Genomic DNA, 27,809 nt, shown 5'->3' with positions numbered 1-27,809 from the left:
AACCAGAAATGATTTTATATTGAGATAGATAAAAGGCATTAGGCCTTTAAAGAATCTACTGTACAGACCCTCAAAGCTCAGTGTTCTTGATTCCCTCTATTGCTTGAGGCATGTGTAGACTATCAAAGTAAGGTGCTTTGCCTGTCATAGAATTCATGAAGTAATACTGACCTTCAGAGATCAGTGTCCTCGATGCCCTCTGGTTCCTCCAGGGTGTCCAACCGTCTCTTACAGGCCTCTAGTAGCTTCTTCCTGGGTCCCAGGGGGATGTGTATGGAGGTCAGGTCCTGGTCCGAGCAGAGCAGTAGGGCCTCCAGGTCGATTTTCTCCTTCCTGAAGATGGGCATGAACTCCCCCAGGCTCTGGGAGGCCAGGAAGGTCTCCAGTGGTCCGTTTTCAGGCTCCAGCTCCTCGTCCAGGCCCACATCAGCCTCCTCCCAGGGCAGCTCCTGTAGGTGCCTCTCTTGGAGGCTCAGAGCACTGCCGATGCTGTCTATCTCTATTGCATCGTCCAGGCTGGGCTGGCGACGTGGGAGGTGACCACGGAGACGAACGTTAGGGGCCCGGCCTACGGGTTCACTGCCAGCCACAGAACCCTTGTCCCGGGCTCCGATGCCGAAGAGACCGCCAGATACGTAGTTCCGTCGGAACACCATGGTTCCGAGACCTGGCCGGGTGAACAAAGAGTCACGGCCTGAGTCGGCACTGATCTCAGAGTAGGCTGCCTCGTGAAGGCCCGGGTCGCTTATGGCACGGGAAATGTGGGAGATGGTGTCCGCATGGTCGTCGTCATAATCATCATGGTCATCGTCATGGTGATCGTGGTTGTAGCCGTGGTGAGGGAACATGTCCCGGATGTTGAGACGCGAGCGGTCCTTGGAGTTGGCATAGGTGCCCTGTTGAAGGAACATCAATGAATCGGAACCCATTTTAATGGAGCGAACCCAGGTTTCCGCACTAAGCCTGTGGGAAATGTAATGGGTTCTCCATTTAATGTTTGGGAGCATAGTGTGTTTATTTTTCTAAATTGTATTTTCCGTTAGTCAGAACCTCACCAACTGTTTTGGGTGTTGCGTCTCTTTTTACCTGCTTGAGGAACATGACGTCCTGGCCAAGCTGAAGGCCAGACAGCGAACGTACACTCTTCCTCCCATCCTCGTAGATCTTGAAGGTGCCGTCCACCTGTTTCTTCTTCTCTAGCTTCTTCTGAATCTTGGTCCTACCCTTGGCTGTGGAGTGAAGAGTGGCCTATAGAGAGAGAGGATTGCACAGATCGAAACGTGGACTCAGAAGAAGACATTAACACAGATCATTTACAAAATGTAAAGCAAGACATTTGAATAATGCTGACATTTCCTGAGCTTACTCAGGAACGAAAAACAATATCAAATGATTTACTCAAACTGCCGTTGACTATCAAAATAATAGGAAATGCATTAATGAGAAATTGACAGTGAAGTAGCAGGGAAGAAATGCTTTTGACCTGTGAGTATGGCATATTGGAAGTGAGAGTGTTGAACTGAGGAAGTTTGCGGTTTAGCGTGCTGCTGCTGTTATAACTAGTGAAGCTCATGGCATCTGAGTTATCCGACGCTACACTCTCCTTCAGGAACTTCCTCTCCATCCGCTGGTGGTGTTTCTGCTGCATCTTCACACAGTCCTTTATCCTCCTCTCCGCCATGCGGAATGCTCTGTCTTTCAGCTTGCTCACCAGCTTATAGGAAAGGTAGATTTATTTATTCACAATTTAAAACTTCACAAATACCACCATAGCAGTTTGCATACAGGCAGTGGAATTGACTACAATTTAAAAAACAATTTAAATTAAATATATTTTTTAACAACCTACTGATTCAAAATGTGCATTTAGTAGTCTCAATAAAGATGGAATAGGACTCTTCCTGCATATGTTCCTTCACAGCTAATTCTCCAGTGTTAAAAATAAACACTTTTTTGTTTTTTTTTGTTTTAAATCAACACTGAAAGTGTTGAAAGTGAAATTGCCTTTCAAGTAAATTGTAAAGTTACCACCCATGACTGTATTTGTTAGTGACAGAGACATGACTGTTGCATTCATCTACCTTCAGTCCTATGGACTTCACCAAGTGAGTTCCTAAGCTAATATGTTAATGTCATTTAAAAATATTCTATAACACAATACCATAAATGTTTCATAAGGCCTTATTTTGAGGACCTAGTTTTTCCCTAAAACCGGGGAATGAAACTCATACAGCATCACTTTCTACAAAAACCACACCCTTCACTATCATATTACCCAGCATTCTCTATTGCAGGTATATTTTTAGAATTGTTTTTTGAACGTCTATGTTTGTGCATGTACATTGATTGATTGGTTAATTAATTAATTGATCGAATGCTACTCAAATATAAATTACCCAAAAAAGAATCTAAACTAATCCAATATGTTACGTGGACTTATTTTACCCGTTACTGAAACAGTTGTTCCAGTTTATATGGTTTAGGTAGTCTCATAGCTTATACACTGCTCAAAAAAATAAAAGGGAACACTTAAACAACACAATGTAACTCCAAGTCAATCACACTTCTGTGAAATCAAACTGTCCACTTAGGAAGCAACACTGATTGACAATAAATTGCACATGCTGTTGTGCAAATGGAATAGACAAAAGGTGGAAATTATAGGCAATTAGCAAGACACCCCCAATAAAGGAGTGATTCTGCAGGTGGTGACCACAGACCACTTCTCAGTTCCTATGCTTCCTGGCTGATGTTTTGGTCACTTTTGAATGCTGGCGGTGCTCTCACTCTAGTGGTAGCATGAGACGGAGTCTACAACCCACACAAGTGGCTCAGGTAGTGCAGCTCATCCAGGATGGCACATCAATGCGAGCTGTGGCAAGAAGGTTTGCTGTATCTGTCAGCGTAGTGTCCAGAGCATGGAGGCGCTACCAGGAGACAGGCCAGTACATCAGGAGACGTGGAGGAGGCCGTAGGAGGGCAACAACCCAGCAGCAGGACCGCTACCTCCGCCTTTGTGCAAGGAGTAGCACTGCCAGAGCCCTGCAAAATGACCTCCAGCAGGCCACAAATGTGCATGTGTCTGCTCAAACGGTCAGAAACAGACTCCATGAGGGTGGTATGAGGGCCCGACGTCCACAGGTGGGGGTTGTGCTTACAGCCCAACACCGTGCAGGACATTTGGCATTTGCCAGAGAACACCAATATTGGCAAATTCGCCACTGGCGCCCTGTGCTCTTCACAGATGAAAGCAGGTTCACACTGAGCACATGAGCACATGTGACAGACGTGACAGAGTCTGGAGACGCCGTGGAGAACGTTCTGCTGCCTGCAACATCCTCCAGCATGACCGGTTTGGCGGTGGGTCAGTCATGGTGTGGTGTGGCATTTCTTTGTGGGGCCGCACAGCCCTCCATGTGCCCGCCAGAGGTAGCCTGACTGCCATTAGGTACCGATATGAGATCCTCAGAGCCCTTGTGAGACCATATGCTGACACATGCACATTTGTGGCCTGCTGGAGGTCATTTTGCAGGGCTCTGGCAGTGCTACTCCTTGCACAAAGGCGGAGGTAGCGGTCCTGCTGCTGGGTTGTTGCCCTCCTACGGCCTCCTCCACGTCTCCTGATGTACTGGCCTGTCTCCTGGTAGCGCCTCCATGCTCTGGACACTACGCTGACAGACACAGCAAACCTTCTTGCCACAGCTCGCATTGATGTGCCATCCTGGATGAGCTGCACTACCTGAGCCACTTGTGTGGGTTGTAGACTCCGTCTCATGCTACCACTAGAGTGAGAGCACCGCCAGCATTCAAAAGTGACCAAAACATCAGCCAGGAAGCATAGGAACTGAGAAGTGGTCTGTGGTCACCACCTGCAGAATCACTCCTTTATTGGGGGTGTCTTGCTAATTGCCTATAATTTCCACCTTTTGTCTATTCCATTTGCACAACAGCATGTGCAATTTATTGTCAATCAGTGTTGCTTCCTAAGTGGACAGTTTGATTTCACAGAAGTGTGATTGACTTGGAGTTACATTGTGTTGTTTAAGTGTTCCCTTTATTTTTTTGAGCAGTGTATATAAAACAGAGTGTGTGACAAGAAGGGAATAACATTCAGTTGTCGGAAGTTTACATACACCTTAGCCAAATACGTTTAAACTCAGTTTTTCACAATTCCTGATATTTAATCCGAGTACAAATTCCCTGTTTTAGGTCAGTTAGGGTCACCACTTTATTTTAAGAATGTGAAATGTCAGAATAATAGTAGAGAGAATTATTTATTTCAGCATTTATTTCTTTCATCACATTCCCAGTGGGTCAAAAGTTTACATACACTCAATTAGTATTTGGTAGCATTGCCTTTAAATTGTTTAACTTGGGTCAAATATTTTGTGTAGCCTTCACAAGCTTCCCACAATAAATTGGGTGAATTCTGGCCCATTCCTCCTGACAAAGCTGGTGTAACTGAGTCAGGTTTGTAGGCCTCCTTGCTCGCACACGCTTTTTCAGTTCTGCCCACAAATGCTCTATAGGATTGAGGACAGGGCTTTGTGATGGCCACTCCATTACCTTGACTTTGTTGTCCTTAAGCCATTTTGCCACAACTTTGGAAGTGTGCTTGGGGTCATTCTCCATTTGGAAGACCAATCTTTGACTTCCTGACTGATGTCTTGAGATGTTGCTCCAATATATCCACATCATTTCCCTCCCTCATGATGCCATCTATTTTGTGAAGTGCACCAGTCCCTCCTGCAGCAAAGCACCCACACAACATGAGGCTGCCACCCCCGTGCTTCACGGTTGGGATGGTGTTCTTCGGTTTGCAAGCCTCCCCCCTTTTCCTCCAAACATAACAATGGTCATTATGGCCGAACAGTTCTATTTTTGTTTCATCAGACCAGAGGACATTTCTCCAAAAAGTATGATCTTTGTCCCCATGTGCAGGTGCAAACCGTAGTCTGGCTTTTTTATGGCGGTTTTGGTGGCTTCTTCCTTGCTGAACGGCCTTTCAGGTTATGTCGATATAGGACTCGTTTTACTGTGGATATAGATACTTTTGTACCTGTTTCCTCCAGCATCTTCACAAGGTCCCTTGCTGTTGTTCTGGGATTGATTTGCACTTTCTGCACCAACAAGAAATTAACAAGAAATGTGTGGAGTGGTTGAAAAACGAGTTTTAATGACTCCAACCTAAGTGTATGTAAACTTCCGACTTCAACTGTATTATGTGTATATAAGGCAATCAAAGATGGCGTAGCAGTGCAGACGTGTTTGTCATTGTCCCGTGTAAATGTAGTTTTTTTCCGTCTGTTTTTTATATATTTCAAATCTCTTTTTCCATTTTTAAATGAAATATACCTTCCGGCAACCCGCCTCACCCAATGTGATACGGATCTGCTATTTTTAGACCTTATAGCTATAACCTCCATCGGAAGCTAGCCATCAGAGGCTAACCAGCGAATTAGCTACTAGCTATTTAGTCATTGTTAGCCACTTCTAGCGGCCTTTACCTTTAGCGCAGACACCAGCCGCATTTAGTCTGGATAATACCCGCCAGTCTGCACGTCAACCCTGGACCATTACTCCATATCATCGCAGCTAGCTGGCTGCTACCAAGTGGCCCAGCCCCAAAGCTAGCCTTGAGCCATTCCCATCTACCGGCCTGCTCAGTGGACCCTATGATCACTCGGATACAGAGCTGATGCCTCCCGGAATCATCACTAACACGACTGGAAGCCACTACATCAACAGATTCCTGCCGTAAGCTCTGGACCTTTGCGTCGGATCATAGCTAGCTAGCTGCTACCGAGTGGCTATAGTGGCTAACACCCTTGTCCCAAAGCAAGCACCAGTTAGCCTCGAGCCAGGCGCATTCCTCGGCTAGCAAACAAAATTACTCCAGCTACAATATCTCTTTTGCCAATTGGCCTGGACCCTTTGTCGACACGGAGTCCCGCCGATCCATCACAACTGGTCTGCCGACCTAATTCCGTCCGTTGTGCCCTCAATCGGCCTTTGCCGGACGTCGGTGAAGACGCTTCTGCTAGCCCCGGCCTGCTATCTTTATGTACGCCGTGTCTCCCGCTTGCTAGCGTAGTAACGACTACCTAACGGCTTCCCTGTTTAATCTATTGCTGTTCACTGGACCCTATGATCACCTGGCTACAGAGCTGATGCCTGCTGGACTGTTCATTAAATCACGGTACTCCATTTTGTTTATTCTGTTTATCTGTCGGCCCCAGCCTCGAACTCAGGCACTGTGTATAGTTAACTGACCATCTCTGCCCATTCATCGCCATTTTACCTGTTGTTGTTGTTGTCTTAGCTGATTAGCTGTTGTTGTCTTACCCGGTGTCTTAGCTAGCTCTCCCAATCAACACCTGTGATTGCTTTATGCCTCGCTTTATGTCTCTCTCTAATGTCGATATGCCTTGTATACTGTTGTTTAGGGTAGTTATCATTGTTTTATTTTACTGAGGAGCCCCTAGCCCTCAACATGCCTCAGATACCTCTTTTGTCCCACCTCTTTTGTCCCACCTCCCACGCATGCCATGACCTCACCTAGCATAACTAGTGCCTCCAGAGATGCAACCTTTCTCATCATCACTCAATGCCCGGGTTTACCTCCACTCTACCCGCACCCTACCCGTCTGTACATTATGCCCTGAATCTATTCTGCCACGCCCAGAAATCTGCTCCTTTAATTCTCTGTCCCCAACGCACTAAACGACCAGTAGCCTTTAGCTGTACCCTCATCCTACTCCTCCTTTGTTCCTCGGGTGATGTAGAGGTTAACCCAGGCCCTGTGTGTCCCCAGGCGCTCTCATTTGTTGACTTCTGAAACGGTAAAAGCCTTGGTTTCATGCATGTTAACATCAGAAGCCTCCTCCATAAGTTTGTTTTACTCACTGCTTTTGCACACTCCGCCAACCCTGATGTCCTTGCCGTGTCTGAATCCTGGCTTAGGAAGACGACCAAAAATTCTTAGATTTCCATCCCCAACTACATAATTTTCCATCTAAATAGAACTGCCAGAGGGGAAGGAGTTGCAATCTACTGCAGAAGATAGCTTGCAAAGTTCTGTCATACTTTCCAGGTCTATACCCAAACAGTTCGAGCTTCTAATAAAAAAAATGAATCTCTCCAGAAATAAGTCTCTCAATGTTGCCGCCTGTTATAGACCCCCCTCAGCTCCCAGCTGTGCCCTGGACACCATATGTGAATTGATTGGCCGCCACCTATCTTCAGAGTTCGTTCTGCTAGGTGACCTAAACTGGGACATGCTTAACACCCTGGCCGTCCTACAATCTAAACTAGATGCCCTCAATCTCACACAAATTATCAAGGAACCCACCAGGTACAACCCTAAATCCGTAAACATGGGCACCCTCATAGATATTATCCTGACTAACTTGCCCTCCAAATACACCTCTGCTGTTTTCAATCAGAATCTCAGCGATCACTGCCTCATTACCTGCATCCATTGTGGGTTCGCGGTCAAATGACCACGCCTCATCACTGTCAAATGCTCCCTAAAACACTTCTGCGAACAGGCCTTTCTAATCGATCTGGCCCGGGTATCCTGGAAGGATATTGACCTCATCCTGTCAGTAGAGGATGCCTGGTTGTTCTTTAAAAGTAATTTCCTCACCATCTTAAATAAGCATGCCCCTTTCAAAAAATGTAGAACTAAGAACAAATATAGCTCTTGGTTCACTTCAGACCTGACTGCTCTCGACCAGCACAAAAACATCCTGTGGCGTACTGCACTAGCATCAAATAGTCCCCGCGATATGCAACTTTTCAGGGAAGTCAGGAACCAATACACACAGTCAGTTTGAAAAAGCTAGCCTTTGTTTTCCTAACAGAAATTTGCATCCTGCGGCTCTAACTCCAAAAAGTTCTGGGACACTGTAAATTAGATGGAGAATAAGAGCACCTCCTCCCAGCTGCCCACTGCACTGAGGCTAGGAAACACTGTCACCACCGATAAATCCACAATAATCAAGAATTTCAATAAGCATTTCTCTACGGCTGGCCATGCTTTCCTCCAGGCTACCCCAACCCCGGCCAACAGCTCCGCACCCCCCGCAGCTACGTGCCCAAGCCTCCCCAGCTTCTCCTTCACCCAAATCCAGATACCTGATGTTCTGAAAGATCTGCAAAACCTGGACCCATACAAATCAGCTGGGCTAGACAATCCGGACCCTCTCTTTCTAAAATTATCCGCCGCCATTGTTGCAAACCCTATTACTAGTCTGTTCAACCTCTCTTTCGTATCGTCCGAGATTCCTAAAGATTGGAAAGCTGCCGCGGTCATCCCCCTCTTCAAAGGGGGTGACACTCTAGAGCCAAACTGTTATAGACCTATATCCATCCTGCCCTGCCTTTCTAAGGTCTTCGAAAGCCAAGTTAACAAGCAGATCACTGACCATCTTGAATCCCACTGTACCTTCTCTGCTGTGCAATCCGGTTTCCAAACTGGTCACGGGTGCACCTCAGCCACGCTCAAGGTACTAAACGATATCATAACCGCAGACAATAAAAGACAGTACTGTGCAGCCGCCTTCATCGACCTGGCCAAGGCTTTCGACTCTGTCAATCACCACATTCTTATCGGCAGACTCAACAGCCTTGGTTTCTCAAATGACTGGTTGACCAACTACTTCTCAGATAGAGTTCAGTGTGTGAAATCGGAGGGCCTGTTGTCTGGACCTCTGGCAGTCTCTATGGGGGTGCCACAGGGTTCAATTCTCGGGCCGACCCTTTTCTCTGTATATATCAATGATGTCGCTCTTGCTGCTAGTGATTCCTTGATCCACCTCTATGCAGACGACACCATTCTGTACACATCTGGCCCTTCTTGGGACACTGTGTTAACAAACCTCCAAACGAGCTTCAATGCCATACAACACTCCTTCCGTGGCCTCCAACTGCTCTTAAAACGCTAGTAAAACTAAATGCATGCTCTTCAACCGATCGCTGCCCGCACCTGCCCGCCCGACTAGCATCACTACTCTGGACGATTCTGACTTAGAATATGCGGACAACTACAAATACCTAGGTGTCTGGTTAGACTGTAAACTCTCCTTCCAGACTCATATTAAGCATCTCCAATCCAAAATTAAATCTAGAACCGGCTTCCTATTTCGCAACAAAGCATCCTTCACTCATGCTGCCAAACATACCCTCGTAAAACTGACTATCCTACCGATCCTCGACTTCGGCGATGTCATTTACAAAATAGCCTCCAACACTCTACTCAGCAAACTGGATGCAGTCTATCACAGTGCCATCCATTTTGTCACCAAAGCCCCATATACCACCCACCACTGTGACCTGTATGCTCTCGTCGGCTGGCCCTCGCTTCATATTCGTCGCCAGACCCACTGGCTCCAGGTCATCTAAGTCTTTGCAAGGTAAAGCTCCGCCTTATCTCAGCTCACTGGTCACCATAACAACACCCACCCGTAGCATGTGCTCCAGCAGGTATATCTCACTGGTCATCCCCAAAGCCAACACCTACTTTGGCCGCCTTTCCTTCCAGTTCTCTGCTGCCAATGACTGAAAGGAATTGCAAAAATCGCTGAAGTTGGAGACTTATATCTCCCTCACTAACTGTAAGCATCAGCTATCTGAGCAGCTCACCGATCGCTGCAGCTGTACACAGCCCATCTGTTAATAACCCATCCAACTACCTACCTCATCCCCATATTGTTTTTATAAACTTTTTTGCACACCAGTATTTCTACTTGCACATCATCATCTGCACATCTATCACTCCAGTGTTAATTTGCTGAATTGTAATTACTTCGGTACTATGGCCTATTTATTGCCTTACCTCCTTTATTGCCTCTTCCATTTGCACACACTGTATATAGATTTTTCTATTGTTATTGACTGTACTTTTGTTTATCCCATGTGTAACACTGTGTTGTTGTTTTTTGTCGCACTTCTTTGCTTTATCTTGGCCAGGTCGCAGTTGTAAATGAGAACTTGTTCTCAACTGACCTACTTGGTTAAATAAAGGCGGGAAAAAAGAATATATATATATATGGAGTGGGGGATTGCATAAGCCTTCTGGAAGATCTGATGAAGGAGAGGATGGCGGACATGAAAAAAAGGAGAGAAGTGGAATATGTTGTGAGTGAATATGGAATGGAGAATAACACAGAACTTTTGGAAGAGCTACAGAAGGAAATTGAACGTGACGAGAGTGAGGTTGAATAAAATGCGGTGGCAGGTACAGTGATGACCGCCGAGAAGGAGCTGAGTGTAGAGGGAAGCGGTGTGGTGAGGAAGGTTGGCGTCAAGTGCAAAAAGAGAGTTACGCGCTCCAGTAGCTCAGAGATGGAACCTGACGAGAGTGAGCACCGGCGAGTTTGGACATGATAATGAAGCATCTGGTCCAGTAGGAGTGATTTTTTGGGAGAAAGTGGACCCTTGCCTTTTGGCGGATCCATTTGTGGTTTCAGGGTGGGTGAGAAAGGAGTTGGGTGAAGTTGAATCAGTGAAGCTAGCCTGTGGTGGACTTGTGATATTTGTTTGTGTTTCTTTTGATCAGAGGGAGCAGGCGCTCCATGTCGCACGACTTAGGTCAATATTTGTTTCTTGCTTTGCTCTTAGGAACAGGGCACCATTGAAAATAGTAATTTTTGGGGTAGCGTTAAGTGTGGAGATGGCGCAATTGAAGTTGAAGATTCCTGATATTTGTGGCGCCCGCCGTTTGGTGTGTCGCAGACTTGGTGGTGAAACAGAGGAGTCACTGTCATTCCTTTTGAATCAGAATCTCCACCCTACAAAGTCATGTTAGGATATATCAGTTATCCTGTTAGACATTTGTGCGAAATCTACTGCGTTGTTTCACGTGCAACATTCATGATCATGTTGCATCAAATCAAATTGTATTAGTCACATGTGCCGAATACAACAGGTGTAGTAGACCTTATAATGAAATGCTTACTTATAAGCCCTTAACCAACAATGCAGTTTTAAGAAAAATAAGTGTGAAGTAAAAAATAGATAAGTTAAAAATAAAAATAACAAATAATTAAAGAGCAGCAGTAAAATAACAGTAGCAGGGCTATATACAGGGGTTACCGGTACAGAGTCAATTTGCGGGCACAGGATAGTTGAGGTAATATGTACAAGTAGGTAGAGTTAAAGTGACTATGCATAGATAATAAACAGAGTAACAGCAATGTAAAAAGAGAGGGGAGGGGGGCAATGCAAATAGTCTGGGTAGCCATTTGATTAGCTGTTCAGGATTCTTATGGCTTGGGGGTAGAAGCAGTGTATAGGAGGGAGAATCCTAGATGTGGGAAGTGTGTTGGAGGACAAGGACAGAGAATTGTGTAGTTTTGGTGGATACAGTTGTGTGTGTTACCTGTAGGGGTGCCCATGTTGCTGGGGATCGGAAGTGTCCGGTGCAAGAGATGCAGGTTGAAATGGCCACAGTCAGAGTAGTGCATAAGGTAACGTATGCTGAGGTAGTGAAGAAAGTAGAGGATGGGTCAAGAGTGAGGGTTCTGAGAGAATCCCTATGAGTAGACCGAGGCCTATGAGTGATTTATGCTTCAGTAAGGTTGGGTTCTTAACGTTCATAGCAATGGTTATCAACTGTACAGCAGAGATGGAAAGTAAATCACAGAAAATATATGTGGTGGCAGCAGCAGATAAAAGTTTTTGAAATATACCCACATTGGCTGTATTCCAATAGGAATTACACATGACCTTGCAGGCCAAATGTGGCCTGTAAACCATGAGTTTCAGGCCATTGTATTAAACTCAGAAAAAAATATTTACATTTGTTCCTAAAGTAGTACAAACACTTGTCACTGTAGTGGTACCCTGTAAGGTCATCCTGTTTACCTGTTTACCTGTTTACCTATTAGTGCATACATACTTGTACCCCAGTTCATACCTCAGGCCTGGAAGTAGGTTTCCCAAAACCCTAAAAAGGATTTCAGATTTCCTGCTTCTGTTTCCAGAAAAAGCCCCGTCAAAAATGTGCAACCCTGCCTGTAAATCACATTATGTTGGTTGGCAAAGTGATGTGTAATTTCTATTGGAATAAGACAGAGTTAGGATGTCCAACAGTTGGAATTTTTTATTGACCTTCAACCTTCATTCAGAATGACTACCAAGGGTAGGGTTATGATGAGACTACCTAAACATTTAAACTGGAGCAAAAAATCTAACTAACATTGGATTAGTTAAAAAAATATGTATTATTTATCTTTGTGTAGCATAAGATTAATCAATGTATATGAACAAACATAGATAATGAAAGAAACCATTTTTTTTTTATCTACCTGCAATAGAGCATGCTGGGAAATATGATAATGATGGGTGTGGTTTGATTCAAAGTGATGGTGTATGAGTTTCAGGCCCCTCTATTAGGGTAAAACTAGGCCCTCAAAATAAGGCCTTATGAAATGCTGTACGTATGGTATTATGGCATTCTCTCCACCAGCTTCATGAGGTAGTCACCTGGAATGCATTTCAATTAACAAGTATGCCTTGTTAAAGTTCATTTGTGGAATTCCTTTCCTTCTTAATGTGTTTGAGCCAGTCAATTGTGTTGTGACAATGTAGGGGTGGTATACAGAAGATAGCCCTATTTGGTAAAAGACCAAGTCCATATTATGCCAAGAACAGATCAAATAAGCAAAGAGAAACGACAGTCCCTCATTACTTTAAGACATGAAGGTCAGTCAATGGGGAACATGAAAGTTTCTTCAAGTGCAGTCACAAAAACCATCAAGCACAATGATGAAACTGGCTCTCATGAGGACCGCCACAGGAAAGGACCCAGAGTTACCTCTGCTGCAGAGGATAAGTTCATTAAAGTTACCAGCCTCAGAAATTACAGCCCAAATAAATGCTTCACAGAGTTCAAGTAACAGACACATCTCAACATCAACTGTTCAGAGGAGACTGCGTGAATCAGGCATTCATGGTCGAATTGCTGCAAAGAAAACACTACCAAAGGACACCAATAAGAAGAGACTTGCTTGGGCCAAGAAACACGAGCAATGGACATTAGACCGGTGGAAATCTGTCCTTTGGTCTGTCCATATTTGAGATTTTTGGTTTTGAGACACAGAGTAGGTGAACAGATGATCTCCACATGTGTGGTTCCCACCGTGAAGCATGGAGGAGATGTGATGGTGTGGAGGTGCTTTGCTGGTGACACTGTCAATGATTTATTTAGAATTCAAGGCACACTTAACCAGCATGGCCACCACAGCATTCTACAGCGATATGTCATCCTATCTGGTTTGTGCTTAGTGGGACTATCATTTGTTTTTCAACAGGACAATGACCCAACACACATCCAGGCTGTGTAAGGGCTATTTGACCAAGAAGGAGAGTGATGGAGTGCTGCAATAGATGACCTGGCCTCCACAATCATCCAACCTCAACCCAATTGAGATGGTTTGGGATGAGTTGGACCGCAGAGTGTAGGAAAAGCAGCCAACAAGTGCTCAGCATATGTGGGAACTCCTTCAAGACTGTTGGAAAAGCCTCCCAGGTGAAGCTTGTTGTGAGAATGCCAAGAGTGTGCAAAGCTGTAATCAAGGCAAAGGGTGGCTACTTTGAAGATTCTAAAATGTATATATATTTTGATATGTTTTACACTTTTTTTGGTAACTACATGATTCCATATGTGTTATTTCATAGTTTTGACATCCTCACTATTATTCTATAATGTAGAATATAGTAAAAATAAAGAAAAACCCTTGAATGCATAGGTGTCCAAACTTTTGACTGGTACTGTATATACACTGCCAGAGCCCTGCAAAATGACCTCCAGCAGGCCACAAATGTGCATGTGTCAGCATATGGTCTCACAAGGGGTCTGAGGATCTCATCTCGGTACCTAATGGCAGTCAGGCTACCTCTGGCGGGCACATGGAGGGCTGTGCGGCCCAACAAAGAAATGCCACCCCACACCATGACTGACCCACCGCCAAACCGGTCATGCTGGAGGATGTTGCAGGCAGCAGAACGTTCTCCACGGCGTCTCCAGACTCTGTCACGTCTGTCACATGTGCTCATGTGCTCAGTGTGAACCTGCTTTCATCTGTGAAGAGCACAGAATTTGCCAATCTTGGTGTTCTCTGGCAAATGCCAAACGTCCTGCACGGTGTTGGGCTGTAAGCACAACCCCCACCTGTGGACGTCGGGCCCTCATACCACCCTCATGGAGTCTGTTTCTGACCGTTTGAGCAGACACATGCACATTTGTGGCCTGCTGGAGGTCATTTTGCAGGGCTCTGGCAGTGCTCCTCCTTGCACAAAGGCGGAGGTAGCGGTCCTGCTGCTGGGTTGTTGCCCTCCTACGGCCTCCTCCACGTCTCCTGATGTACTGGCCTGTCTCCTGGTAGCGCCTCCATGCTCTGGACACTACACTGACAGACACAGCAAACCTTCTTGCCACAGCTCGCATTGATGTGCCATCCTGGATGAGCTGCACTACCTGAGCCACTTGTGTGGGTTGTAGACTCCGTCTCATGCTACCACTAGAGTGAAAGCACCGCCAGCATTCAAAAGTGACCAAAACATCAGCCAGGAAGCATAGGAACTGAAAAGTGGTCTGTGGTCACCACCTGCAGAACTACTCCTTTATTGGGGGTGTCTTGCTAATTGCCTATAATTTCCACCTTTTGTCTATTCCATTTGCACAACAGCATGTGAAATTTATTGTCAATCAGTGTTGCTTCCTAAGTGGACAGTTTGATTTCACAGAAGTGTGATTGACTTGGAGTTACATTGTGTTGTTTAAGTGTTCCCTTTATTTTTTTGAGCAGTGTATATATATTTCTTTTAGGATCTCACTTGGTGAAGTCCACAGTACCGAGAATGGATGAATGCAACAACTATGTTTCTGTCACTAACAAATACAGTCATGGGTGGTAATGCTACAACTTACTTGAAAGGCAACGCACTCTGGGAAATATTTGAATAAGGCTTTACACTAAGCAGTGTCTAAATTTAACACTGTTCGGTGTCTATATGGATCCATAGACTCAACACTTTCTGTGTTATTTAGTTATTTTTGACACTGAAAAATTTGCTGGGTTGTCATTGGTCCTGACACCTCACCTTGGGGTTGAGGGCCGACTGCTTGGCGGCGATGGAGTCCAGGTACCGGACACAGTCCATGTGGCTCTTGGTGGCGGCCATGTCGAGGGGTGTGTGGTAGTCATTGTCCAGGCACCACACGTTGGCTCCAAACGACACCAGGAAGGATAGGCAGTTGTGGTGGCCGTTGGCGGCGGCCAGATGGAGCGGAGTGTTCCCCCAGATATCACACTTGTCCTGGTCACCTCTGGGAGAGGGAGAGAGGGAAAAGGAACAGAGGGATTAAGAGCATATGTTACAGAGTACACGATAAAACATACTTCGGCCTTTTACTCCTACTGCTGCATCAGCCATCAATAACTGTAATAAGGACTCAAATTATTGCATGCCAGTTTATGGAGAACATTTAATTCTACGAATAGGTGTAACCTATTTCCAGGAAACGGGGCCATAGTATATGAATTTATGTGTGTGACACAGGGTTTGCACAGAGAATTATATTTCACTTCCTGCTTTGCGGGTCAGGGTCCGTCCTCTTCCTGTGATCCCCCCGTTGTGGTGTGATCAACAATTGACTGGGTGCAGGTAAAACATTACAGTGGTGTTACCATGTATTATTCAACACATGGACCGAGAGTCTTTTTTCTCACAGACACCCAGAGAAGCTGTGACTACACAGAGCCACAAGGTCAACACCTGTGCCATGTCCAGATGCCAAACGTTGTCGAACGTGATTCCTTATTGTACATGCCAGCGAGGCATGTTTGTTTTACATAGTATACAGTGACTTCGGAAAGTAATCAGATCCCTTGACTGTTTCCACATTTACAGCCCTACTGTAAAAAAAAAAATATTTCTATTTTATCAGTTAGTCAGTTAAGAACAAATTCTTATTTACAATGACGGCCTACCAAAAGGCAAAAGGCCTCCTGCGGGGACAGGGGCTGGGATAATTTGTTTTTATTTTTTTAATAACGTAACTTTTTCAAAATCCTGTCTTTCAAAGATAATTCATAAAAATCTAAATAACTTCACAGATCATCATTGTAAAGTGTCACATGCATGACTCTGGAGAGACGAAGCAGGTACGGGGAGTCAAACATTTAATAAAGAACGCACATGGAATGAGACAGAAACAGCGTCAGCAAACGAATAATACAGACAAAAAAAAATTATGCAGCAGCAGGGAACAGAGCAAGGGAACTGACAAATATAGGGGAGGAAATAATCAGGTGATGACTGAGTCCAGGTGAGTCCAATATCACTGATGGGCGTGACGAGGGAAGGCAGGTGTGCGTAATAGATGGCAGGAGTGCGTGATGCAGGGCAGCCTGGTGCCCTCAAGCGCCAAGGGGGGGGAGCAGACGTGACAGTAAATGGTTTAAACACCGTTTCAAATGCTTGTTCAATGAACCATAAACAATTAATGAACATGAAACTGTGGAACGGTCGTTAAGACACTAACAGCTTACAGACGGTAGGCAATGAAGGTCACAGTTATGAAAACTTAGGACACTAAAGAGGCCTTTCTACTGACTGAAAAAACACCAAAAGAAAGATGCCCAGGGTCCCTGCTCATCTGTGTGAACGTGCCTGCTTAGGCATGCTTCAAGGAGGCATGAGGACTGCAGTTGTGGCCAGGACAAAAAAATTGCAATGTCTGTACTGTGAGACGCTTAAGACTGAGCTACAGGGAGATAGCACGGACAGTTGATCGTCCTCGCAGCGTCAGACCACGTGTAACAATAACTGCACAGGATCGGTACATCCGAACATCACACCTGCGGGACAGGTACAGGATGGCAACAACAACTGCCCAAGTTACGCCAGGAACGCACAATCCCTCCATCAGTGCTCAGACTGCCCGCAATAGGCTGAGAGGCTGGAATGAGGGCTTGTAGGCCTGTTGTAAGGCAGGTCCTCACCAGACATCACCGGCAACAACGTCGCCTATGGGCATAAACCCACCATTGCTGGACCAGACAGGACTGGCAAAAAGTGCTCTTCACTAACGAGTTGCGGTTTAGTCTCACCAGGGGTGATGATAGGATTCGCGTTTATCGTCGAAGGACTGATCGTTACACCGAGACCTGTACTCTGGAGCGGGATCGATTTGGAGGTGGAGGGTCCATCATGGTCTGGGGCGGTGTGTCACAGCATCATCAGACTGAGCTTGTTGTCATTGCAGGCAAAGTTACAGGGAAGACATCCTCCTCCCTCATGTGCTACCCTTCCTGCAGGCTCATCCTGACATGACCTTCCAGCATGACAATGCCACCAGCCATACTGCTCGTTCTGTGCGTGATTTCCTGCAAGACAGGAATGTCAGTGTTCTGCCATGGCCAGCGAAGAGCCCATTGAGCACGTCTGGGACCTGTTGGATTGGAGGGTGAAGGCTAGGGCCATTCCCCCCAGAAATGTCCGGGAACTTGCAGGTGCCTTGGTGGAAGAGTGGTGTAACATCTCACAGCAAGAACTGGCAAATCTGGTGCAGTCCATGAGGAGGAGATGCACTGCAGTACTTAATGCAGCTGGTGGCCACACCAGATACTGAAGGATACTTTTGATTTTGACCCCAATTTCTTCTGGGACACATTATTATATTTATGTTAGTCACATGTCTGTGGAACTTGTTCAGTTTATGTCTCAGTTGTTGAATCTTGTTATGTTCATACAAATATTTACACGTTAAGTTTGCTGAAAATAAACACAGTTGACAGTGAGAGGACGTTTATTTATTTGCTGAGTTGTATATATACAGAGTTGAAGTCGGAAGTTTACATACAATAAGTTTATTTTTGCATGTATTTGGCGAAGGTGTAATGCCGCAATATAATAACCTGTTTGTATTTTCCCTATAAGCAATGGCTTGTTTTACTTTTGACATTACCCTAATAAAGTTTAGAAAATGTTGTGAAGGTTTGGTGTGTTGTGGCTATTATACGCTTTAGCTACTGCAGGCCTATGAAGGCAGTGCGCATTGGCGCTCCAACGGCCTCCGACAATTGAACTTGAGGTAAGGAAGAATGTTTTAGCCTACCAGAGTTATTCCTTTAATCTAACAATATAACCCTCTTTATATGTTCGAAATTAACAAATTAGCCTAACTCTGTATAGCAATAGTAGCCTATCTGACAAGGATAACATGCCACCGGGATATCTCTCTCTGTCTCTATAGGACTAGGCCTAAACTTCTCGTCCTTATATATACAGTTGAAGTCGGAAGATTTTCACAATTCCTGGCGTTTAATCCTCGTAAAAATTCCCTGTCTTAGGTCAGTTAGGATCACCACTTTATTTTAAGAATGTGAAATGTCAGAATAATAGTAGAGAGAATGATTTGTTTCAGCTTTTATTTATTTATTCACATTCCCAGTGGGTCAGAAGTTAACATAAACTCAATTAGTATTTGGTAGCATTGCCTTTAAATTGTTTAACTTGGGTCAAACGTTTCAGGTAGCCTTCCACAACCTTCCCACAATAAGTTAGGTGAATTTTGGCCCATTCCTCCTGACAAAGCTGGTGTAACTAAGTCAGGTTTGTAGGCCCCCTTGCTCGCATACGCTTTTTCAGTTCTGCCCACCAATTTTCTATAGGATTGAGGTCAGGGCTTTGTGATGGCCACTCCAATACCTTGACTTTGTTGTCCTTAAGCCATTTTGCCACAACTTTGGAAGTATGATTGGGGTCATTGTCCATTTGGAAGACGCATTTGCGACCAAGCTTTATCTTCCTGACTGATGTCTTGAGATGTTGCTTCAATATATCCACATCATTTTCCTTCCTCATTAAGTCATCTATTTTGTGAAGTGCATCAGTCCCTCCTGCAGCAAAGCAACCACACAACATGATGCTGCCACCCCCGTGCTTCACGGTTGGGATGGTGTTCTTCGGTTTGCAAGCCTCCCCTTTTTTCCTCCAAAACATAACGATGGTCATTATGGCCAAACAGTTCTATTTTGGTTTCATCAGACCAGAGGACATTTCTCCAAAAAGTACGATCTTTGTCCCCATGTGCAATTACAAACCGTAGTCTGGGTTTTTTATGGCGGTTTTGGAGCAGTGGCTTCTTCCTTGCTGAGCGGCCTAACAGGTTATGTCGATATAGGACTCGTTTTACTGTGGATATAGATACTTTGTACCTGTTTCCTCCAGCATCTTCACAGGGTCCTTTGCTGTTGTTCTGGGATTGATTTCTACTTTTCGCACCATAGTACATTCATCTCTAGGAGACAGAACGCGTCTCCTTCCTGAGCGGGATGACGGCTGCGTGGTCCCATGGTGTTTATACTTTGCATACTATTGTTTGTACAGATGAACGTGGTACCTTCATGCATTTGGAAATTGCTCCCAAGGATGAACCAGACTTGTGGAGGTCTATAATTTTTTTCTGAGGTCTTGGCTGATTTCTTTTGATTTTCCCATGATGTCAAGAAAAGAGACACTGAGTTTGAAGGTAGGCCTTGAAATACATTCACAGGTACACCTCCAATTAACTCAAATGATGTCAAATAGCCTATCAAATGCTTCTAAATCCATGACATAATTTTATGGAATTTTCCAAGCTGTTTAAAGGCACAGTCAACTTAGTGCATGTAAACTTCTGACCCACTGGAATTGTGATACAGTGAATAATAAGTGAAATAATCTGTCTGTAAACAATTGTTGGAAAAATTACTTGTGTCATGCACAAAGTAGATGCCCTACCCGACTTGCCAAAACTATCATTTGTTAACAAGACATTTTGGAGAGGTTGAAAAACTAGTTTTAATGACTCTAACCTAAGTGTATGTAAACTTCCGACTTCAACTGTAAATATAGGACAAAACACACATCACAACAAGAGAGACAACACAACACTACATAAAGAGAGACCTAAGACAACAATCTAGCAAGGCAGCAACACATGATAACACAGCATGGTACTGTAGCAGCACAACATGACAACACCATGGTAGCAGCACAAAACATGGTACAAACATTATTGGGCACAGACAACAGCACAAAGGGCAAGAAGGTAGAGACAACAATACATCACGCAAAGCAGCCACAACTGTCAGTAAGAGTGTCCATGATTGAGTCTTTGAATGAAGAGATTGGTATAAAACTGTCCAGTTTGAGTGTTTGTTGCTGCTCGTTCCAGTCGCTAGCTGCAGCGAACTGAAAAGAGGAGCAACCTAGGGATGTGTGTGCTTTGGGGACCTTTAACAGAATGTGACTGGCAGAACGGATGTTGTATGTGGAGGATGAGGGCTGCAGTAGATCTCTCAGATAGGGGGGAGTGAGGGCTAAGAGGGTTTTATAAATAAGCATCAACCAGTGGGTCTTCCGACGGATATAGAGAGATTACCAGTTTACAGAGGAGTATAGAGTGCAGTGATGTGTCCTATAAGGAGCATTTGTGGCAAATCTGATGGCCGAATGGTAAAGAACATCTAGCCGCTCGAGAGCACCATTACCTGCCGATCTATAAAGTATGTCTCCGTAATCTAGCATGGTCATCTGAATAAGGTTTAGTTTGGCAGCTGGGGTGAAAGAGGAGCGATTACGATAGAGGAAACCAAGTCTAGATTTAACTTTAGCCTGCAGCTTTGATATGTGCTGAGAGAAGGACATTGTACCGTCTAGCCATACTCCCAAGTACTTGTATGAGGTGACTACCTCAAGCTCCAGGCTGTATCACAACTGCCTGTGATTGGGAGTCCTATAGGGCGGTGCACAATTTTCCCAGTGTCGTCCGGGTTTGGCCGGTGTAGGCCGTCATTGCAAATAAGAATTTGTTCTTAATTTACTTGCGTAGTTAAATAAAGTTTAAATAAAATAAAAAAAATGTAAAAGCTCTAAACCATCAGAGGTATTTCAAGAGGGTTAATAAATTATGTTATGATAAACTGTAAGGTCTCCTCTTCAGGAGACCTCTGTGTGTGCGTGTGTTAAAACCTGTTTTTGAGTGTTGTGACCTTCAGACACTATCAGAAGGTGTCTACATTCAGACTCCTCCTGTCTGGATCCCAGCGTGGTTATCTGGTTTTCTGAGAACACAAGGCTGCCACAGACCTGATGAAACCAGCCACCTGACAGAAGATGCTTACACTCGTTCACATTGTTATGACTCTATACTTGTGATGAAAGGTCAAGTTTCGGTCAATCCCACTTCTGAGCTTTTAATTGCTGATAAAATGGTTACTGCTGTCAGGGGAGGTTAGATTTATTAAAATGTTGTTGCCAGGGAAACTCACGCAAGGAGGACGGGGAGAGGCTATATGAGTTACAGGATGTCTTAGACATTTTGCAGAACTTGGGGAACTATCACATACTGTTATACTGTACTCTGTACCATCTTCTGCCTACAATTGTATTACTAAAATGAGTATTTTAATACTTAAACAAAGAGTCTGTGTTTTCTTTCCATTACTAATGTATGTTTGATAAGACTTGATCATTAGTTGAAGAAATTGACCAACATAGTAATCACAGCTGTGGGGAGAGAGGCATTCTTCTCACCAAACTACATGACCTTTGTTTTGGAGGTGTTCAGGACAAGGTTAAGGGTAGATAAAGCTTGTTGGACACTAAAAAAGCTTTGTTGTAGAGCATTTAACACAAAATCCAGGGAGGGGCCAGCTGTGTATAAGACTGTATCATCTGCATATAAATGGATGAGAGAGCTATGTTGTTGATGTAAATTGAGAAGAACATGGGCCTAGGATCGAGCCTTGGAGTACTCCCTTGGTGATAGGCAGTGGCTGAGATAAACTCCAAACTGGCTGTCATGTGCCTTTTACTGAGGACTGGCCACTCTACCATAAAGGCCTGATTGGTGCAGTGCTGCAGAGATGGTTGTCCTTCTGGAAGATTCTCCCATCTCCACAGAGGAACTATAGAGCTCTGTCAGAGTGACCATCAGGTTTTTAGTCACCTCCCTGATCAAGGCCCTTCTCAATAGCTCAGTTTGGCCCGGCGGACAGCTCTAGGAAGAGTCTCGGTGGTTCTTCTTCCATTTAAGAATGATGGAGGCCACTGTATTCTTGGGGACCTTCAGTGCTGCAGACATTTTTTGGCACCCTTCCCCAGATCTGTGCCTTGACACAATCCTGTCTCGGAGCTCTACAGACAATTTCTTCAACCTCGTGGCTCGGTTTTTGCTCTGACATGCACTGTCAATTGTGGGACCTTAAATAGACAGGTGTGTGCCTTTCCAAATCATGTCCAATCAATTGAATTTACCACAGGTGGACTCCAATCAAGTTGTAGAAACATCTCAAGGATGGTCAATGGAAACAGGATGCACCTGAGCTCAATTTCGAGTCTCATAGCAAAGGGTCTGGAATACTCATGTAAATAAGTTTTTATTTTGTATTTTTTTTAATACATTTCCAAAAGTTTCTATAAACATGTTTCACTTTGTCATTATGGGGTATTGTGTGTAGATTGCTGAACAAAATGGTTTTTTAAAATCCATTTTAGAATAAGGCTGTAACGTAACAAAATGTGGAAAAAGGGAAGGGGTCTGAATACTTTCCGAAGGCACTGTATTTCTATCAGAACGTTGCAAAATGTTCCGTCCAGCTCAACGCGCTGCTTTTCTCTACCCTAATTTCTACATGTCTGTAAAAACTGATCTTGGATCAGGTCCCCCTCTGTCCATATAATCGTATTCATTATGATCTGAAAGGCCAAACTGTTCCTGAATTACTACTCTGAAAATCTACATACGGGCCCATATTCTGGCATAAGGTAGTCAATACAGCAGGGCTGCCCAACTCTCTTCCTGGAGATCTACTGTCCTGTAGGTTTTCAGCCCAGCACTAATTTAGCAGTTCTGATTCAGCTAGTTAAGCAGCTAATTAATAGAATCATGTGTGTTAAATTAGGGTTGGACTGAAAACCCACAGGACAGTAGATCTCCAGGAAGAAGGTTGGGCAGTCATGCAATACAGTATCAATTAGTAAAACAATTAGTAAGACCGATCAAATAAATGTTGATTTGATCTGTTTTACTAATTGTGAATATTCTGATACCTCCTACTAACACATTTGATCCTTCATGCATTTATAAATTCGATGTGCATCGTCATGTTTTGACTCTCCACCTACAGATTACGTCTCATGGTCGATTGTGCTTGACTATCAACAAGACAACCAAGGGATCTGACCCAACAGTCAGCCAACCCTACCCTATGGCCCAGTTACAGACCAAAACAATGGTGGTTGTTACATATTAAAACACAGCCTCGTCACTTTTTTGTTTTATGTATAATTTTTGAGAAAATAGGCTACAGCTTCTGGTATCCAAATCTGTTTGCTCAATCTCTAATCTCTGTGGAATAGACACGGCTGGAATGCGGTTTTAACCAATCAGCATTCAAGATTAGACCCACCCATTGTATAACGAAAAATAATAATACACAAATAGAAAAAGCATAATTTGTATGAAATACGTTACACAGTCAGAGCATCTCCATTCAGTGCCTATTAGTCCAAGATTAAACCATATGGATCTGGGAAACCACCCAGACCTACATGTACAGCCCCATTATTTTCTTTTTACCTTCTAGAAAAGAAAAAAAAGAGGCCTGTATAATGCAGAAAAGAGGTAGGACCAGATCAGCATAGTTCAATTACAGCAAACTGCTTTTACCTTCTAGCAGGCCCTCTGACCTCCACCACAGCTCTGGTCCTGTCCATCCTTAGCTCATCCACCTCCAGCCTGGCCCTGTGGTATAGCATCAGTCCCCTGGGAGTGTTGTTAGAGGACCAGGCTGCCCAATTAGTCCTACCCGTCACCCTGACCTTTCCTCTTCAGCTAATATCTATGCTGTTAATATCTACGCTACACCTCTGCCACTGCAGCTTCTCTCAGGCATCAGCCTCTACTGCTCTCTCAACACTTAATTACCACCATGCCTTATAAACCTGTCACTAAGGTCTTGACATATCCCTCAAGTCTCGACCCTACCATCCCCCTCTCCTCCTCTACTGTCTCTCCTTCGCGTGTCTATTCCTTGAGTCTCGACCCTACCCTCCTCCTCCTCTGCCCTCTCTCCCTACCCTCCTCCTCTGCCCTCTCTCCCTATCCTCCTCCTCTGCCCTCTCTCCCTATCCTCCTCCTCCTAATCTCTTCTGCTCTCCTGGGTGCTGTGTCAACCATAGTGGGTTGTCATAGGACAGGGCTCTCTTAAATAGGGATTAAATACTATACCCTTTCCATCCAAACCTGCTTTGTCCAGCACTTAAACCTTCAACAAAAGGGAGGGCTTTTTGCCTATACTGTACACAAAGGAGCTTCAGTAGCTGAAAGAGTAGCTGACCTATCGAACGATAATATAGCCTTACTCCTAAATCCTGAGTCTCTCTTGTTTCCCATTGAAAGTCAGAAAGCACCATTGATAGACCACTGAGGTGTACAGTGACATACAGTATACAGTAGGTCCTAATTAGGTGATGTATGCCTAGTGTTTTTTTTGTGGGAAACAAAGAGTATAGCTGTTATCTGGCTGTAGCATCCTGCTACTGTAGCTCACAAATATAGTCCATGGTAGCCTGCTAGCGAACAATATGGTAAAAGGAGTGGGCCCTCTCAAAAGTTGATCTGATTGAAAACAGCATTTTCATATGTAATTCAACTGGATGTATTACATAGGGAGGAAGGCCCTGTGATACAGAATGTGATACATTAATTCAACTCATAATCAAAGCTACCATCAATGAATGTGGGTCCACTCCACCCCTTCACTACTACTACTTATAGCCACGGGAACTAGGGGTGCTGAGGGTGCTGCAGCACCCCCTGATATATTGAAATTAAATAAATAAATAAAATGTATATTTAAAAAAGTGTTAACGGGTGCAATTAATCTATAACTGATTGGCTTAGTTTAGAAAAATGCATGTTTATCTTTGTGAAGCATAAGATTAATCGATCAATCAATGTACAAATACAGATATTAACAACTTTTTTCATCAACCTGCAGTAGAGTATGCTGGGAAATATGATAATAATGAGTGTGGTTTTGATGGGACTGTTTTACTCTCCACAGTGTAAAACAATAACTCTGGTTATTAACACCAACAAATGGGGGTTCTTTTCAGGGATGCACGATATATCTGTGAAGATATCGGAATCGGACGATATTAGCTAAAAATGCCAACATCGACATCGGCCCAATGTCTAGCGTAACGCCAATGTGCAAAACCGATGTCAAAGTTGACGTGCATACCTATATAACGTAGGTACATGACGTAATGACGCCACGTCAAATTTTGCGCTACACGTGCAACACAGCATTCCTAAGCTGGCCCACAATGTCTGCTGTGTGGATCGAGCAGTCAACAAGCCGAGCAGAAGAGTAAAAAAAAAAAAAAAAAAAAAAAAAAAAATTCATCGAGACAACTCAATGGCAAAATCTATTAACGCCAAGATAATGGAATTCATTGCCCTTGACAATCAACTGTTCTCTGTCGTGGGTGATGTTGGCTTTCGCCGACTGGTCGAGCACTGGTACACACTACAAAGTGAGCTATTTTTCAGATGTTGCCCTACTGGAGTTACACAGTAATAGCGTCACTGCTATTAGCTTCACAACTGACATTTTGGACCAGCGATATCAGCCCCATAAGCATGCTGAGTCTGACAGCACAGTGGGTTGTCAAGGATTTCGTACTGAGGAAAGTCGTATTTCATGCACATGAATGTGCTCGTTGTCATACCGTTGCTGCCATTTCAATGGCATTAGAGAACACATTTGAAACTTGGAAACATGGACACACTAGCTATCTCCATTCGAACAACAGACTCGAGAAATTAGCTCATCAACTGCGCCTGCAGCAGACGTGATACCCTCTGTCATGGCATTGAAACACCTGTTCAACAAAACTGCCAACACAGGCTGTGAACAAGCGATTCAGTGGCATTCTCTCTTTACTCTGTCGCCAACATGCCCGATGCCATGTACAAGGACCACTACTTCAATCCAGACAAGAAACAGGGTTTACGTGAAATGTTACATATGCAGCTGGACAAGATGGAAACGGACACAGTGACAGCGCCCACCGAGGAAGAAAGGCCACGGACAGACAGAGCTGAAACTTCACTGCTTGACATGTATGATGAAATCCTGGTTGAGAATGAAACGACTGAACAAATGAACAACAAAACAGTACAGCAAGTAAGTGAAAGAAATAGGTTTTGATTATGTTTTACTGGTAATGGAGACATATGTAAAGGCCAACAAAATAACTTTTTGGTCAGTGTGGTGTGTCTGTGTGTGTAACCTTTATTTAACTAGGCAAGTCAGTTAAAAACAAATTCTTATTTACAATGACGGCTTACCCCGGCCAAACCCGGACAACATTGGGCCAATTTTGCGCCGCCCTATGGGACTCCCAATCACGGCCGGATGTGATACAGCCTGGATTCGAACCAGGGGCTGTAGTGACGCCGCTTGTGCTGAGATGCAGTGCCTTAGACCGCTGCGTCCATGTGTGTGTGTGTGTTAACTATTTAACTGTACTAGAATGCTTAAAAGGCCGCTAATATTGTAAATATCGGTATCGTTTTTTTTGCAAGGAAAACATTTGTTATCGGTATCGGCCAAAAATGTAATATTTGTGCCTCACTAGTTATTTTACACCACTAAGTGTTAATGCCACTCTTACAGAGTGAATTTAACTCCTGAATCAACACTCAAAATGTTACACTGAAAAATCAACACTGGCAGAAATAAGGTAGAATACATTCTCAAGTTGAATTGTATGTTCACTCAAGCTAAACTTCTAAGTTGAGTGAACATACAATTACAGTTGAGAATGTATGTTGGTTCAGATATGCCCCAATGTTAAGCAAACTCACAATCTTATTGCAGCTGGTTGCCTTACAATTGTAAATTGAAGCAACATATTTTTTTTAATTGTGTGTGTGTGAACGTGCTTGCGTGTGTGAGTGCATGCATGTATAAGTATTCACGCCACATGGTTGTGAATGGGTATGTGAGAGAATGTTGGGTAGGCCATCCCCCTGCCAGTGACCTTTGCCTTTAATTAGGCTGTTAAAATGGAGGCAAAGAGCTGTCCATCACATCAACAGCACTGTAGGATGGGGTGAGGAGGGTGAAACCAGCATACATAAATCCTGAGCTGGCACTAACAGTCATTTGAATGTACATTTTGTTCCTAGGCAGTAATCAGGGCTTCAACCAGCTGACTGGAGGTTTAAGTAGTCTTTTGTAGCTCAACTTCAGGATAGTGGTTTTGATTCCCGTGACCACCTATAGGTAAAATGAGCCATATATCAGAGATAAGATCTTATATATACATAATAGTCACTTCTCTAGCCTATATATGGCTCTGACTACTGACTTTTCAGATGGAAGGAAGTGAGATATGCACATTGCCATGTGACAGTGACACCTCCACACCTGTTTGTTGATAGTTCAACAGGTAGACCAATTTGCAAAGGGGACAGCTGAGCAAAATGTTAAGTTAGTTGCCTTGGTGCGGAGTTGCGATTGAAGCTAAAGTCTGTGCTATAGGCTGCTTAGGAAACTTAACGACACTTACCCTCTTCCCACAATAAGCCGGAGCGCGTCAAGGTTGCCGTGGTACACAGCCCATAAAGTCGGTGTCATTCCATCTTCATCAGGCGCATTCAGCTCCTTCCGAGTGGCCTCTCTGAGTAGGTCCAGGTAGCCATCCCGGGCCGCCCGGTGGTACTTGTCGTTCAT

The 27,809-nt window shown here is 44.2% G+C and overlaps 1 protein-coding gene across 1 annotated transcript; it reads right to left on the bottom strand.

Annotated features, from left to right (window-relative positions):
- Positions 1-173: 173 nt before the first annotated feature.
- On the bottom strand, positions 174-27,809 carry LOC120045695 (Usher syndrome type-1G protein homolog). Its single transcript, XM_038990638.1, has 5 exons — positions 27,646-27,809; positions 15,109-15,334; positions 1,484-1,714; positions 1,087-1,248; positions 174-896 (listed from the first exon to the last, which is right to left on the bottom strand). The coding sequence occupies exons 1-5, from the start codon at positions 27,807-27,809 to the stop codon at positions 174-176; spliced, it is 1,506 nt and encodes a 501-aa protein (XP_038846566.1).

The sequence above is a fragment of the Salvelinus namaycush genome, chromosome 4 (genome assembly GCF_016432855.1).
Source record: "Salvelinus namaycush isolate Seneca chromosome 4, SaNama_1.0, whole genome shotgun sequence".
NCBI classification, from domain to species: Eukaryota; Metazoa; Chordata; class Actinopteri; order Salmoniformes; family Salmonidae; genus Salvelinus; species Salvelinus namaycush.
Note: the sequence above shows the minus strand (reverse complement) of the source record. Positions and strands in the feature narration are given on the sequence as shown.